Source organism: Protomyctophum bolini (assembly GCF_963924005.1).
Source record: "Protomyctophum bolini genome assembly, chromosome: 1".
NCBI classification, from domain to species: Eukaryota; Metazoa; Chordata; class Actinopteri; order Myctophiformes; family Myctophidae; genus Protomyctophum; species Protomyctophum bolini.
Genome location: NC_137862.1, coordinates 22,620,428 through 22,637,819, shown reverse-complemented (window position 1 = coordinate 22,637,819; position 17,392 = coordinate 22,620,428). Strand labels below are relative to the sequence as shown.

Sequence of the window (17,392 nt, the reverse complement as noted above, 5' to 3'; positions counted from 1 at the left end):
TATGATGAACTCTGAATGTGTAGTTTGTAATTGTGTGTGTGTGTGTGTGTGTGTGTGTGTGTGTGTGTGTGTGTGTGTGTGTGTGTGTGTGTGTGTGTGTGTGTGTGTGTGTGTGTGTGTGTGTGTGTGTGTGTGTGTGTGTGTGTGTGTGTGTGTGTGTGAGAGAGAGATAGACTAAAGGTCCCTGCACACTGCTGCGTTTTTCAAATTGTTAGCGTCTGTTTTCTGAAAAACGGGTCCAGTGTGCAACCACCTTAAGGCCCCGTTTAGGCGACAACGGTACTAGAGAAAAGGCAAAATAAATGATCAGAGGTGCCTTCCATGTACGTCATTTTCGAGGGTTTAAAGCGCATCAAAATCTTTAGAAACGTTCCGCCTCGCAACTCTGTGTAAACGTGGCCTATAAGGTACTGCCTGTGTGTTGTACCAGATGTGGGCTACTGTCCGGTGAGGCTGGGCATGATGACCAACAGGCTGCAGAGTGGAGTTAACTGCCTGCAGGGCTTCAGGGAAGACAAGAGGAACAGAACCACTCCAGGTAAATACACAAACCTCTTATATATCTCTATCTATTCTAACTTAAACAAATAATAATAATATTTCTTTGTAAATTATTGCCGTTCTTGGATCATACTACAGCGTTGCACGTCGTAAGTAGTAGCATAATGCTGCGCTTTGAGCTTGTGGGTCTTCTCTTGCTATTTTTTTATTTGGATCCTGAAATGTAACCGTTTTGGACATGCTGTATGAGGTTTCCACTAGGGGTTGGCAAATGTTTTTCAATTATTTTTGTTATTTGTATTTATTTATTAGGCCCAGGGTCAAGCACATAGGCATAATATCGTCTCAATCAAATGGAAACCTCATGTCAAACTGTTACTTTTCAGGATTAAAATGCAAAAGTAGCAGATCAAAATCTGTCGATTCGTGCCGCATTTCGAGGTTGTGGATCTACTTACTACTTTTGTGTGATGCTGAAGTATGATCAAGTAGGGCGTTAACACTATCAGTGCTTGAAGTGCTTCAAAATAGGAGCTCTGGGTGGCTGGGGTTGTCTCAGCGCTTTTACTCTGAAAGCCATGACCCGGAAACAATCTACTAAAAAAAGTTGACTTTACATTGCTAGCTTATTGCGATCATTTTAATTTATACGATATATGATCCAAAAAGCGTTCATATTTTGCGGGAGAGAGGGATGAGGAGCAGAAATGAAGCGCCAGCATATCGATCCTTTCATAACCACGGAGAGCGCCCTTGATTAGGAGATACGAGTCATTCTTTCCGCCACACTAACATGTAAGTCAACGATAAGATAAGCCCAGAGCGTAGCATACGGCAGCCGAAAGGCGAACGGGCCAAAAAAATAAAAGAGGAAAGATTCTGAATATTCTTATCTCGCCCGTATCATTGAGGATGCGCTAGGACGTCCCTAGACGTTTAAGGCTCAGCTCGTTTTTAATCCTTAAGATGCCCAGGGACCTCTTACGTACAGAAACAGTTCATAACGAAAATTGCCCTACAGCAACAATAATGGTGATCCAGGGGGCAAATCATGTCACGTTTCCCAGAATGCTGACTGAATCGTATGTCACCAGACTCACCACCATATTGGTCAGGGAAACTTGCCATATTGTAACTCCGCCCCAGGAAATATGCCTGAGTCGTATATTAGTAGTTTAGTACCATTGATTGCTTTATTAACAATACAGGTACTACAGTATTGTCTAAAACATTCTTTCCCCTGTTCTATAACCATTGCTGTTATAGAACAGCAATAGAAACCCTAACCTCAGTAAAACTATGCCTGCCCGGGGGTGTGGTTATAAGCACAACCTGTGTTGGATTTGGAATGTCGTGCCCAGGACGTGTCCACACATCTTCATAATTACACCGTAGGAGGCCCAGGACATGTGGACACGCCTTCAGGTCCTTTTTAAATGGTATAAAACGTAGCCGCTAAAATCATTGTTTTTGACAGCGGCCGTTGCTAGGCAACGCCTTGTTTATCCGTCCCAGAATTATTTAGCTGCGCAAGCAGCCACTCACTTCCTTGTTTACGGGCAGACAAAACTCGCTATTCCCTAAATCTATGGCGCTGTCCATGGTTTTGATCAGAACGGCGATGTTCTGTCCTAATTTCTGACTTCAGCATGCATTAGGTAGCATAAGATGCCTTTGTTTTAAAGGAGGTGTCAGTGATTTCAGTCAAAAACCCTTAGGTTTCGTTTTTGCCTTGGGACACAAGCTTTCATCCAATCACGATAGAGAACAAAAACGAAACCTAAGGTTTTTTGACCCCCAGGGGTTAACTGGGGACAGGGAGGAACTCCTTATATGGTCAGCACACTCTATAGTAGAGAGGATTATCACAACAAAACAAAAAAATAAGTGATATTTGAATTAAGTGAAATCACTGACTCTACCTTTAACTTTAACAAGGAATTTCCATGAATAAAACTTTGGTAAACATTGTAAATATTTAGACCGGAGCCTTTCCTCTCTGTTCTTTTCTCTGCCACCATTAATTCTAGGCAGGAAAGCATGCACGAGCAAGACTATACATTCCAAGGCTTATTCTACAATATAAAACAATGTTGGACAAACAATGGGGGAAAAACATAGTTTCTAATGCTGTTCCTTATGTCCTCAGTGGCCTACATGAGCTACGGGCCGTACACCTCCTACGCCCCCACCTACGACTCCAGCTTCGCCAACATCAGCAAGGATGAGTCGGACCTCGTTTACTCCTCCTACGGAGAAGAGTCCAGCCTGCAGGGCTCAGAGAGGTATGGCACGCAAATAACACTGTCTACAGTAGAACCTGTGTGCCGTGAGGATATATATATAACAGCTGTTGGTGGTGGTATTGTGGCCCACAAGTGAAGTCCCAAGTACTGTGCTAGTAATTTAATCTTTTGTCTGGGAAATGGTGTTGAAATGGTGTTGATCAGATGACTATGGAGATAGTGTATACCGAATTGTGTGATGTATGGATAAAATGTGTACGAGTAATCTACAGAAATGTATTTTGCCTAAATCAGCCTCATGTTGGCGCTATAACAGGCCGTAGAGGAATATTTGGCATCCAGGCAGTGTGTGTGCAAAGTTTGGCATGGATCGGGCAACGGTGCCGGAGTTTAGCTGCTAACGGACCGACAGAAGGAAGGACGGACGCACGCACGCACGCACGCACGCACGCACGCACGCACGCACGCACGCACGCACGGAGTGCAAAACATACTCTCTCCCCATGCCTTCGGACTGGTGGAGACGATAATAAACAGACCTGCAAGCATTGCATTGTGAGCCCAACCTAAAGACAGGGAGACCCATGTTACGGAACAAACACTATACTGTATAGAGTCTATGGCAATGATTACTGACAGTTTTTTAACACTTCTATATTCCAGGAAGAGAACAGCTGTAGTTTCCATTAGCTTGAATTCCCCGCCAATGAAGTCACAGATGGGTACCTTTGAGACTCTGCGCATGTAGAAAGAAATGCAATGAAAAGAGGAATTTTGGACCTAGAGTTAAACATGATTTATACTTAGTTGCGTGGCTGTGTCATGCACAGAAAAATAGTTGATCTATAATCTCATAACGCGTTGCGTCGTGAGCTTGTAGATTGGCTATTTTGTGCCTTTAGGCTTGTGGCAAAACAAATTGATTAATGTATTTACCGGTACAATAGTGTTCATGAAGTTGCCGTCCTAAAATGTTGATGTCCTCACAAGTATAGTAATATAAACGTGTCCTCACAAGTATAGTAATACAAATGTGTGTGTGTGTGTGTGTGTGTGCACACACGCAGCATCTCTGAATTCCTGACCAAATCAGAGGAGTACACATATCAGCTGGCAGACAACCTCCTGGATGCCATGACCAACGGAGAACATTCAAAAGGCCTCAAGCACACCGAGCCGGTAAGCAGAGATGTGCAAATTAACCAAATTCATATTTAGAACCAATAATCGATTTTTTGTTTTTTACACATACAGTAAATTGTAATACATTTTTGACACACACACACACACACACACACGCACACATGCTTATGCTTATGTAGTCACTATTCATTGATACACTCGTATCCAAATCCATTTGGGAAAAAAAGCTTCTCACTGCTCAGGTCAAATAGGCCTATTGATATGCGATTAAAATGTGATTAATTGAGATTAATTAATCACAAAGCTTCCAAGTAATTAGATAATGTCTTATTCCCAACCCTATTCTTTATAGATCTAGCTTCAAATAAATAATCTAAAAAAGGTTAAATGTGTCGGATCGAATCACATCAAAATTGCACGAAATTGCACAACATCAAAATCGCATCGATTTGGACTGAATCGAATCGTTCTATATATAAAATGTATCGTCTCCGAATCGCATCATAGCCCATGCGTATTGAATCGTCTTATAAGGGAGAGATGCACACCCCTTATATATATATATACACACACACACACACACACACACACACACACACACTACTTTTGTGCTACACTCTTGTAGGGCACTAAAACTAAAGCCTATGAGATTGTTCTGTTCTGTACTTCCCAGCATGTGCAGGAGCCAAAGAAAACACAGAAGGACAGGGATAACATGGAGGTAATGTTACATTTTCATACCCTACTTTTATCATTTTATTCCCATTTTTGTAATCATTTACAAAATCACATACCATGGTAATTGAAAAGTCTTTAAACTAGCGACTGAAAGCATAAAGTGTCGGTGCTTCTTCTGCAACCAGCAGGAGGGGAAATAGCGACACCTACTAGGCCATTAATGAGAATTGCGGGGGACTCTGCACTTCCTTATTGGCTTCATTTTAAAAAGTGGATGCTTGCCACCTGGTTCACCTCAGCCCAGAGGTTATGTAAGGCCTCTATAGATCTCCTGACAACCCCCCTATCTCTCTCTGGTGGATTGATTTAGTGCAGGTAAATAGAGCACGGCTGGTTTTACATTACGTTATTATGTGTCGAACAGCTTTTTAACTCATTAAGTCACCAGACTGCTTTCACACATGGCTCCCAGCTGTGTCAACACGGCGTGACGTCGGGTCTTGAAGCAGTGAAACAAATCCAACACGTGGAAAGAACATTTCCCGCCGCTGGCTCCCCTCACCTCACCCCATGAGAGCCCCCCCCTCACCTTGATTTGATTTATTTATTAGATCCCCATTAGATTACTGTGAATCACAGCAGCTACTCTTCCTGTGGTCTTAAACATATCGATTTTTTTTTATTATTATTACGTACATTCATCCAATACAACACAAAACACCAACTCATGGTCCGTCTACTACATTTGATAGCTAGCTCTACAGTACAATCCAATCTTCAACCTTGACTGTAAAATAAATATACATTATCTCTTTCACATCTCTTGATTGAACAAAAACAACTTCAGCTTCTTCTTAAAACTCATATAGTTAGACATAGACAAAACAATTGTTAAGTATTAGGTAACGAGTTCCATGCCACCATTGCTCTGTAATGGACTGTTCTTTGTTTAACATTTGTTCTACATGAAGGAGCAGGAAACGACCCTCTGACTACCGAGTAAAATAATAATACTAATGTATCCGAGAACAATGATAAATGATAGCTGGGGTTTTAGTTGTGATGATGTTTTTAACAAAACAATAATGAATAACCCAACCTACTTTATACACTTAACCACACTAAATACTTGTTCATTGTACTTACTCTTGTAGCCCCCCTCACCTCACCCCATGAGAGCCCCCCTCACCTCACCCCATGAGACCCCCCCTCACCTCACCCCATGAGACCCCCCTCACCTCACCCCATGAGAGCCCCCCTCACCTCACCCCATGAGAGCCCCCCTCACCTCACCCCATGAGAGCCCCCCTCACCTCACCCCATGAGACCCCCCCTCACCTCACCCCATGAGAGCCCCCCTCACATCACCCCATGAGACCCCCCCTCACCTCACCCCATGAGAGCCCCCCTCACCTCACCCCATGAGAGCCCCCCTCACATCACCCCATGAGAGCCCCCCTCACCTCACCCCATGAGAGCCCCCCTCACCTCACCCCATGAGAGCCCCCCTCACATCACCCCATGAGAGCCCCCCTCACCTCACCCCATGAGAGCTATCACCTCACCTCATGAGAGCCCACCACTGCTCAGCCACGCTCAAGCAGTGTTGCCAAATGTTGAGAGAAAGGCAAGCGAAATAGCGCAATAGCGACTAGGGCTATTTGAAAATATCAAATCTACAAGCTCACAAGTAGATCTGATTATTCTTTAAAATATATTTTATTTATCTAGAATGTTCTTGAAACATTTTACAACTTTATTCTTATATGGGGTCCCTGGCACAAAATACTTTCAGATGGGGCTCTGTAGACCAGGGGCCTATTTCACGAAACTTGGATTAGAGATTAAGCCGGGCTTTAACACATATCCTGGCTTAATATATCCTGGATCAGTGCTTAACCGGTTTCATGAAAGCTGGTTGATCTTGCCAGATTAACTTAACCAGTTAACCTGGATATGTTGAGGCTTGATTCGGTTTCATGAAAGTGATGCTACATTAGTTACCATGGGAACTTATGCTTTGGACTTAGCCTGCTCCGGACCAGGCTAACAGCCAGGTTTAACCTAATCCTGATGTCTTTACTGTTCATTAAGCAGTCAAACTGATCACAAACCAATGATGTTTTCCAGATGTATTTAATTATTATGGTTTATGTTGCCTTATTTGTATCGGTCTGCATTAAAGGACTAATTTAAGCACTATATAAAATCAAATAACCAAAATATATAGGCTGCACAACATCATGACAGCTTGTGAGCTTGTAGATCAGCTGCTTTTGGTGAATGTTCCCCATGAATAGGTTTGCTGTCGTGCAAGTGCACGGTTAAGAATAATTATTATATTATATTATTATTCTTTGTAAAAGTGAAAACAAATATTACCATTACTCATTGTTTTACAACATATTGTAACGTTTCACCCACTACTAGTCCTACATACTTACACCTAGAAACCCCATTCAAACCTATTTAGGTTCATCCTACGGTGGACATGTGTGCCTGAAAAGGAATCTTTGAAATGTTTCATAGTTTTAGAAATATAGTGCTTTCAAATTTGAGACATTTATAGGCAGATAGTGGCACTTCAAAAAATCACTTTCACCTAGAAACTCCATTCACACTTTGTAAAATTCAGCTTACTGTGGAAACACATGCTGGAACTTTTTACTTTGAAATGTTTTGTAGTTTCGGAGTTATGTAACTTAAACGCCCAATGCATTCTCAATGGCAATAGCACAAACTTTGGCATGCTAACCCATGAACCTATGACCCTCACCAGTCTGGCCCCTGTCTGGAAAACAACCCCCTTCCCCAAAGGTAGCTCCCTCAGAGGAGGGAGTTATGGCCAAATATCACAATGCGACAATATCATTATGCTTACAATATTAAGAATTCTGTTTTAAGTTAATAGTAGTGGTAAAATGTAAACTATATTTTTGGGGTAGTTAATCATTCAGTCTATCCACTATTGAGAGTATGTTCTCTCTTTAATTACAGCAGCAGTATTTATTTTAGAAGCTTAAGTCCTTGTATCAGTTGGTCTTGAATAGATTATAGTAAAGACAATGAGATATACAGAAGGGGGCTGTAATGCAACTATTAAGGATGCAAACTGCCTTAATACCCCATGAAGAAGAAGGATCAGTAAATCTTTGATCCACAGAAGGGGTCTAGAGACAACAAGCCAGACTGTCTATTAAGCCAGGCTTGCTGATCCCGGCTCGCCAAATCCGCCAATTCTGAGCCTCGCTTGGCTTTAGTGGAACGGAATAAACCAGGCTGTAAAGATCAGGATTTAAAAAGCCTGGCTTTGGCCTATATCCTGGATTAGTTAATCCAAGATTCGTGAAATAGGCCCCAGGTGTTCCCAAACTTTTTTGGACCAGGTACCCCTTTTGGGGTAGATATTTTTCCAGGTACCCCCTCATCCTCGCAACACGGATAACAATATATTTACAACCACAAGCAGTGTTTCCTGCAGGAAAAAGCTTTGGCATGGTGCTGGGCACAGGCCGCAATTTTGATTAATTAATTAATTTGAGTCATTAATTAATAAGATTAATACATTAAGATTAATTTGTATTATTGCTCTTGTATTGCTATTGGAGACACTGGGAGGACACTGGGGGACACTGGGCAGGCACTGAGGAGGCACTGGGGAGACACTGGGGAGGCACTCAGGGGCACACTGGGGAGGCACTGGGAAGGCACTCGGGGGGCACACTGGGGAGGCATTGGGGAGGCACTCGGGGGGACACTGGGGAGGCACTCGGGGGGACACTGTCTAAATGTATACGTCTAAATGTATACGTCTAAATGTAGACGTCTAAATGTAGACGTCTAAATGTATACAGACGTCTAAATGTATACAGACGTCTAAATGTATACAGACGTCTAAATGTGTACGTCTAAATGTAGACGTCTAAATGTAGACGTCTAAATGTGTACGTCTTCTCTTATGGGGGTCCCTGGCATATCTTTTCAAATGGGGGTCCACAGGCTAAGTAGTGTCAATTTGGGGGTCCTTGACATGAAAAAGTTTGGGAACCACTGCTTTAAACACTTTAGCACTTTATGAACATGAACAAAATAGATAGGTCCCCCCTGGAACTCCCTCAGGTACCCCTGGGGGTCCCCGGACCCCACTTTGGGAACCACTGCTGTAGACGACTAACCATTAATTTGGGGGTTCTTGATGTGAAAAGGATTGAGAACCATTTTAGGACATCATTAGATCCACTCCCTCCATTGGCTCCCGGTTTCTGCCCGCAGTACAAAACTCTGATGCTGGCATTCAAAGAAACCAAAGGTATGGCACCGCCAACCGCCATATCTTGCAAGTCTGCTCGCACCCTACAAACCCTCCCGAGTGCTCAGATCTGCTGACGCAGGGAAGCTGATAGTACCTTCGATAAAAACGCTGGGACAACGCTCCACACGTCCCAAACTCTTCTCCCTTCTGGCTCCAAAACTATGGAATGCACTTCCCATTTCAATCAGAACTACAGATTCACTCCCAGTCTTCCGCCGCAGTCTGAAAGCACACCTCTTCAGACTCCATCCTGATTCCTCGCCCATACCACTTGCCGTAGTACTTGCCCTAGCCTCGACCTCCAACAGGCGTATGCAAAGGCTCAACTTATGTAAATTGCCAACTTAGATGGCAATTTATGTAGACTTAGCACTTTTATATTATGTAGACTTATAGCATTTTATGTAAACATCGCCCTATAGTATATGCATAGTCTCTAAAAAAACGACCAATATTTATGAGCCACTTATAATAATGGGACATGATGGCACCAATGTTTTCCCCCAGGATCGACGGGAGGTGGTGGAAAAGGCACTTGTGTTTTTCTGTGCCTCTTCTTGGTCTCGGGCCGTTTGAATCGTTCCCTTTACCCAGCGAGGGCAGGAAGCAGACGCACAGGCACACACACAGCAGCCCCTCTGTCCTGCGCTGTTTGCTGTGTTTGGAGTCTGTCCATTTTAGCCCCCCTTCCCTCCCTCCCTCCCTGGGGCGCCTGCATGGATGTTGGAGCCATTTCATTATACCTTCATTTTTTGGAGAGAGAGAGCAGGAGCGGCGATGACTAAGGAGGTGCTTCACACACACACAAGGCTTGGCCCAATCCCACCGAGTGTCAGCTGGCCCGGTCCCACCGAGTGTCAGCTGTCCTTCTGTGGAATGCACGTCAGTGATTGACGTGTGCAGGGCAGTGTTGCCAAGTTCAACCACTTTGGGCTTGTTTTTCTGCAAAGGTGCTTGTAAATGTTGGTAGCTGCGTCTTGCTTTTTTGGGGTGAAGGATTGTTTCTTAAAGTCTAGTTGCTTATTATGGCTTGCTGTCTAATGTTCAGACCTGCACACAAGCGGTGTGCCAGTGCGCATGCGTCGTCAAAATTCATTATGCGCTGTCAATCAAGCGCAGGGAAGCGCTTCTGCGTACCAACAGCTGGGGCCGCCCAGAATGATTATTATGGCCAAAATACTAGTAAATTCTGTGGCGAGAGCATTTCCCACTGACTGCCACTCAAAGTAGCTACTGGCCAATCGCAGCACGTCTTGCACAAGTCCACTGGCCATTGTGGCTAATCACAGCGCGTCCTTACTCAAAAGAGTGAGGATTCCATGCTGCTCGCTGCTGGGACGAGGGCGGTTGACAGCAGGATAGGAGTTTACTACTGAGACAACCTGACACAAATGGTTCGGCTTCTCCGTTTCAGATGTGGAGTGAACTAAAAAGTAAAAGTTGTAAAAGGGCATGCTTTGGATGCTTTGCACTCTTCCCATTCGCGCTGTGCTTGTGTTTTTTTTCCGGGTGCTGGAGCAAGTTGCTCATGTGTGATGCCGTCTCTCACAGCCTAGGCACCGGCCACCGACTTTTTACGGGTACAGGTTTTAGTGGGAGGAGTGCAAAGCATTGCGGACTGGCACTGCTGCTGCACAACATGAAGCTTATCAACATGACAACAGCGTGTCCCAACATACTGTCCCTTATTATCGTAAAGTCGGGTAGTGTACACTGTTTATTTTGCACCGAGGAGCCATGTGTGTCTGACTCTGTGTTGACTGTGTACGTCGCCTCAGCTAAAAACAGGGGAAGCCTGACGTATGCTTCGCCATACAACGTATGTTAAACAAATAGCTGATCTGCAAGCTCAACATGTCGCCTCCGCAACACGTTGTGAGCTAGTAGATCGGCTATTAAGAAGTTTGTATTAGAATATGCATATAGGGCTGGAATACACATGGACCTATAGCTGCAATTTGCAACTCTAGATTTTTTTAAATAATGGGATGAATCTAGAGTTGCAATACTCTCCATTGACTCCCCAGTCCCCACTTATCCAATAAATATCGTTTTGCTATAAGTTATTCATGCATCCCTCTCTTATCCATCCGGCGAGACGGGTCGCCACATTTTGGGAGCACCAAGTAACTTCTCCAGGTGCTCCTCTGAGTACTAGACCAAAAAAGTTGTTCTACCCATTAAGACCTGAGGCCATTTCTACAAATGTCTTCTATATCAGTTAGTTCTCACACTTTCAATATTTTTCTAAAATGCAAAAACAAATAGCAGATTCACAAGCTTGCAGTGCGACACCAACTGTCGCGCTGTGAGCTTGTATGTCTGCTATTTTAGAATAGCCAATGCAAAAATCGAAAAGATTACACAGATGTTTTAATGGGTTAAATCAGTGTAGTGGTTCTCAAACATTTTAATGTCAATGACCCCTAAGGAAGAGGCCCAATTTCTTTCCATGCAATATGACTACTGTCGTGCTGTACATAGAGCCTATTGTACTCAAATTGCTAATCTAATTGAATCCTTTCTCCTTGGTGTCCAGGTGGTGGAAGCTGCAGCAGCCAACGCCAGTAGACTGGACACTCTGAGGGCGCTGGTCTCTACTGTGTCCACTGACGACCAAATGTCTGGAGGTGAGGCTGCTGCTGTAGGTCTAGGGTTTTGTGTATACTAGTTAATCATACAAATACATTTAATCTATTTATTATCTGTTTAAGCTGTACATTGTTGTACAACAGGGTCGCACAAAAATGGCTAAAATCTCAACTCCAGATGTATTGTGCTGTGCTGGTAGATCATCTGTACTGGAGGACTTGTTTCCATTGTGGTCCTATGTATTCAATTCATCAACATAGCATACAGAATTAATACATTAAAACTCATTCGGTGCCATCACCGCCATCTGGTGGCTGAATTTATAATCGAAGACCGCCACCATTCATTTCAACGGGAAACCATCTTGTTTTGAAAGCCGTTTCACTCGAAAACGGAGAAACAGGAAGTGAAAGATCACTATGTAACATGTCCCCTGAATTTAATTCACCCAAAACATACATTTTGTAACCGGTGATCTTAGCGTTTATAGAAATGAGCCGCAAATCAAGCTTGATTTGATCAAAAACGCAGCCTGGAAGAAGAATCCGATAGCATAAGCCAGCTGTTTACTTCATCGCACCAGAATCAGAGTGTTACAGACACAAGCAGAACATAGTTGTGAAACGTAATCAATATAATTATATTAAAAAAAGACATGGGTGAGATAATACATGTCGTCAAGAAATAACAAACACTATACTGTATGAACAAAAGAGATGGGAAATTACATTTACCTACCCTTGTGACCAATTTTGAAAGAAACCAGTGTTACACATCCTTTAAAAATGGATGATGTGTTCAGGGCATTCCACATTTTGGTGGCAGAGCAGTAGAATGAGAACTTTCCCATGTTCTAAATTTGGGTCTCCATGTCTTGTGTGTCCAGTTTTTACTGTTTTCAGTAACTTGATCCAGTTCTCCTCAAGAAGGGGGAAACCAGTCCAATAAGCATGGCTTTGTTTTAGTTGGGAGAATGGTTAAGTTGAGCTAGTGATTTAAAAACACAGAGAAATTAGACACAGATGGCTAACTAACGGTGGGAAAATGATTACCGTGTTGATATTTTCTTTGTGGAAAAAAGGTGCTCGCAGTCTTGTACAGTAGTAGGTACATTCACATGTCACACAATGCTATGGGTATAAGGCACAGACTTGTTGCACATTGAATTACCTGAAGCTAACATCCTACTGTCTGTCAGGCAACATAATATACCGGGAAATGTGCATTCATAAAAATGTATAATGGAGGCAAATTTGGCCCCGACCTTGACATGTCAAAGGAGGACTACATTAGGCATGGGACGGTATGAAAATGTCATGTCACGATTAGAATGTAATCTGCCATACAAGGTTTTGGCCTGACGGTGATATGTGCGGTTTCGTGGGGTGAAATGGAGATATTTGTTTCAGAAAGATGAGAACAAACGAGCGTGACCTAAAACAGCCCCACCCAATCGAAGTTGTCTTTCTGTCATCCCAAATCGTTAAATCAGCCACTAGTCAGAATGCCGCATTAATATGAATCCTGCTAGACGAGGCCTAGAGCAGGCCAATAATGAGTAGTTTCTTTTTTTAATAAAAGGTTGTATCTGGCTTGTCAATGTTGCCAGAGGCTGATGTACGGAGATGAAAAAAAGCATCCTGATTGAGAGCATTCATATTGTTGGTGAATGGTCCTTTTGTGTCCAATTAATCACACCAAGGATAGGAGCATTAGGCTGCTCATGTGCTACAGGTGCACTCGCCAAAGTGTGTGTGTGTGTGTGTGTGTGTGTGTGTGTGTGTGTGTGTGTGTGTGTGTGTGTGTGTGTGTGTGTGTGTGTGTGTGTGTGTGTGTGTGTGTGTGTGTGTGTGTGTGTGTGTGTGTGTGTGTGTGTGTGTGTGTGTGTGTGTGTGTGTGTGTGTGTGTGTCTCTGTCTGTCTGTCTGTCTGTCTGTCTGTCTGTCTGTCTGTCTGTCTCAATATTGATCAAATCTAGTTCATTTGGGAGAGATACATATTGAAATGAATCTCACACATGATTTTGATAAATTATAATTGGTAATTAGGACATGATGACAGACACCTCTGTTCATCACACTGAACAGTCTATTCTATTCAGTTCATATCACCCAAGAGAAGCTTTGGGGGTCTGAGCTGCCCCTTTGCCTTCCATAGAGGCAAGATTGAGGATTGGGAACTTCCGTATCTCCTAGATTTGACTGTTTGATGTGCCCTTTTTGTTGTAATTTGAGCACCTGCTCCTGCCCCCTCCACCGGCCCTGGTCACAGGCTGATTCGTTTTGTAGTTTAGGAATGTGCTCACAATGAACACAAACCGTGTGTGTGTGTGTGTGTGTGTGTGTGTGTGTTTTCTTCCAACCATCACAGAGGCCCTGCACTTCCAGAAGAAGTTGGACGACACCACAAAGCTCCTCCGTGAGCTCCAGGAAGCCCAGCGGGAGCGGCTGAGTGCCAAGCAGCCTCCTAACATGATTTGTCTGTTGGCTCCCACTGCCAAGGAGCTGCAGCTGGGTAAGTGACTCCACTCCCCAACGTGCATGCATGGGTCTCTTTGTTTGTCCCCTCCACTCAGGGCCCACCTCCATTCATCAACAGCACCTCTATACTATTACTTACAGATGGGGGGGATTTCCCCTTTCTGACTCCCTTCTCAGGAGGGATTCTTTCATAACATTGCCGTCGGGGGGCTCGGGGCGGAAACCTCTTATATCCATATTCTAACTTTTTTGTTAAATTAATGCCCTACTTGATCATACTACAGCGTCACACAAAGCCCTCAAAAGTAGCAGATCCGCAAGCTCAAACCTTTTTTCTATTTTTGAAGTTGAATCCTGAAAAGTAACCACCCGGCAGAGACAATAGGGACTTTAAGCAACGACTGTTTTCAGGACGGCTCCGCTAGGCGGAAATACGGCGCCTATGACGCAATCGCCATAGCTGTCAAAATCATTAAGCAAACAGCCGTCGGCGACGGGTTCCCATGGTAACACACGCATGCATGTGTCAAACATAAACACTTTTTTTTTAACACCCCGGCTCGTGTCAGCTAACTTGCCGATATTGCTTAATTCTTACATGCGTTGGACATGATCAGCAGTGGAAAGAGGATGGTGCTGAAGCAATCTGTATTATTCTAAAACCATTTTAATAAACATGGTTAATATGACATATGGTATTAGTGTTATCTCTTCATTCAGAGCATGCCAACACATTACACAGCATAAAAGAGGTGATGGAACAATCGGTGTAAATGTATGACAGCTAATTTCAATAAACATGGCATGGCGTTGTAGACACTACGTGTAAGTGTAGGTTCCGCCATAGTAGAAAGGGCTGTGACGGCAAGCGGGTTTATCGAGCACTGATCCATTTCCGGTTGCCGGAGCGGACTGCCGTAGCAGTCGTTGCTTAAAGTCCCTATTATTAAGTTGAGGTAGTATAGTGCCCAGAAACGTCAGCCAGGGGGAAATATATATAATAATCTCCACATTAATGGTCAAAAACCTGCTAACTCCACATGAGATGTGTTTGGGTAAAGTGATGATAATATGACATATCTGACAATATAAAGTCACCATACCAACTTTGATGAGGCAGTATTGTGGTGTTAAAAAAAACAAAAAAGTAGATCTACAAACTTACCGGTACATGATCACAATGAGTTTCACTATTTGTATAGTATAGGCTATAGGGGCTTAGGCAGCGTTAAACTTTTTTACCAGCTGCAAGCTGGTCAATAAGCTTGCCAGAGTCCCGACCAGGTAGTACACACTGGTAGTACACACTGGAGATCATTTTCTGCTACTACACACACGCACGCCTGGAAGCCACGCCCACTCCACAGTGTGATCTCATCTCCCTCTAGTCCGCAGGAGATGAGGAGAAGAGAAACAGTCTCACGGAAGGAGGAAATGTCGGCTCACTATTTTGCTTAGCGGAGTGCAGCTAAAAAGTGGCATAACATCAGCAGCAGACCCACAGATAATAATAATGCAGCTGGTAATTGATTGATTTAATCAATTTGGGCTTGTTTATTGTGATGTTAATCGTTGCTATAGAGTTTCTTTCAGTAACAAGGGTCTCCCCATCTCACCATCTCTTTAGTAAACAGAAATGTATTTTTCAGGTGGATTGCCAATCAGCAAACGGTACCCATTTTCCGCCTCAAGTTTTTAATGTTCCAGTTATAATTTTGTCTGCTCAATTCTTTGTCATCAGTTCCAATTTAACGCGTTCATCCTGTATGTGTAGGTCCAGGAGATCTCTCTTCTGATTGGATTTTTTTTTTTTTTTTTATGTTTTGCACTGAACTTTTTCTCTTTATTAAAGAGCATGGGGAGACTCCTGTTACTGAACGAACACTCAACAACAATGATTACTATATTCAGAATATTTAGCTATTTAATACTTATTTCAACAACAAAATATCACCATAATATTCAGCACTTAGGTTACCCTACCTATATTATAGGTAGGGTAACCTAAGTGCTGAATATGGTAGGTCTTTTCATGTTTTCTTTTGACGTGAAGCCATTCCACCAGGTGTTTAATGTCTTTGTGAACGTCTGTCTGTGTCTGTAGCTGAGAAGGTGACGGGGAACCTGGCCCAGCTCACCAGCCAGGTGGCTCCATGTGACGTGAGCAGTGTGTGGGGCATCCGGAGGGCCATGGGCATCTCTCTACCCCCAGAGCCCAGCCAGCCTCTCATGGACCTCACCACAGGTAGGCCCTGTCACAATTAGTCAGCGCAATTCCATGTTGAGAGAGGTTCAGTTGTTTTGATCTTTTTTCAAAAATAGTTGAAATAGCCAATCTACAAGCTCGGCTATTTCCACTATTTTGTAACACATTTTGAGTATACATTTTAATTTCTTTGTGTATTGAAGTTTTTGTCTATATCTGCCCTGTGCAACATTTGTTTACTAGGCTTAAAAGGCACATCGATGGTGGTATATTGGTAACACCCCCCCCCCCACACACACACACACACACACACACACTCCCTCCCCATTTGGCTATAATCAGCCCCTAACATTGGTACACGTAAATTGTGTCATACATCATTCTCCCGTCTGTATTTGAGTGGTGCAACCACTCCTACAACCAGCAATGTCTGTGCGTATCTATCTATGTATCAGTGGTCATGAGCACGAGTATATGACTTATTAGTACCAGTAGGGGGCACCAGAAACAGAGCGGCAGCAGTGCGCTGCCTGCTGCCTGCTAATGAGAGAGAGAGAGAGAGAGAGAGAGAGAGAGAGAGAGGTGGGGGGGGGGGGGGAATTGCACCACTCAGTTCACACGGGTGTGATTTCTTTATATAATGGGTACATTTCTGTTGCTCTTCGTATTTCTCAATATAAATTGATAATTTTTTTAAGTTCCAATATACTGTAGTTTACAAAAAGCAATTACTGATGGCATTCTTGGCATTGTTCCTCTTTCAGTGCAGGAGCTGGCAGAGCCGATGGACACAATGTGTGCTCAGGAGGGAACAACACTCATCGCTGTGTAATGAAATCCAATTAAACACCTGGGATTGTCTAATATTTCATGTTTTGTACAAAAGGTGCTTTTTGTGTGACATTTGTATGCATTTCAGTCAATAAACCTTTTTATAGAAAGCCTGTGTTTCTAATTATGTATTTATTTTGGCTTGCACGACAACTGCTGCCGTTCAAGAATATGAAATAATATATTTGCTGTAATAATGATTCAATCGCAAATATTACATACATCAGCATTGGAGACTGAAGAAGGCACAGAATATTGTCCAACAACAGCCCCAAGCATTTGCAAATGTATATCTTTTGGAGGGAACCGATTTGTACATGTTGCTAATAGTGCTGCCAACGAATATTCTATATCCGAATATATTTTCGAATCAATTTTTTTTATGAATAACCGAATATATAAAA

General features: G+C 43.1%; 1 protein-coding gene across 1 annotated transcript in view; it reads left to right on the top strand.

Moving 5' to 3' along the window:
• Nucleotides 1-17,098, top strand: part of brd7 (bromodomain containing 7) — a 28,940-nt gene extending 11,842 nt beyond the window's left edge. The window contains exons 10-17 of the mRNA XM_080761392.1: nt 431-538; nt 2,651-2,786; nt 3,815-3,926; nt 4,564-4,611; nt 11,420-11,510; nt 13,842-13,985; nt 16,056-16,196; nt 16,922-17,098. Of these exons, the coding sequence (XP_080617518.1) occupies nt 431-538; nt 2,651-2,786; nt 3,815-3,926; nt 4,564-4,611; nt 11,420-11,510; nt 13,842-13,985; nt 16,056-16,196; nt 16,922-16,989 (848 nt within the window). The 3' untranslated portion in view covers nt 16,990-17,098. The remainder of the gene's footprint in view (nt 1-430; nt 539-2,650; nt 2,787-3,814; nt 3,927-4,563; nt 4,612-11,419; nt 11,511-13,841; nt 13,986-16,055; nt 16,197-16,921) is intronic.
• The last annotated feature ends 294 nt before the right edge of the window (nt 17,099-17,392 follow it).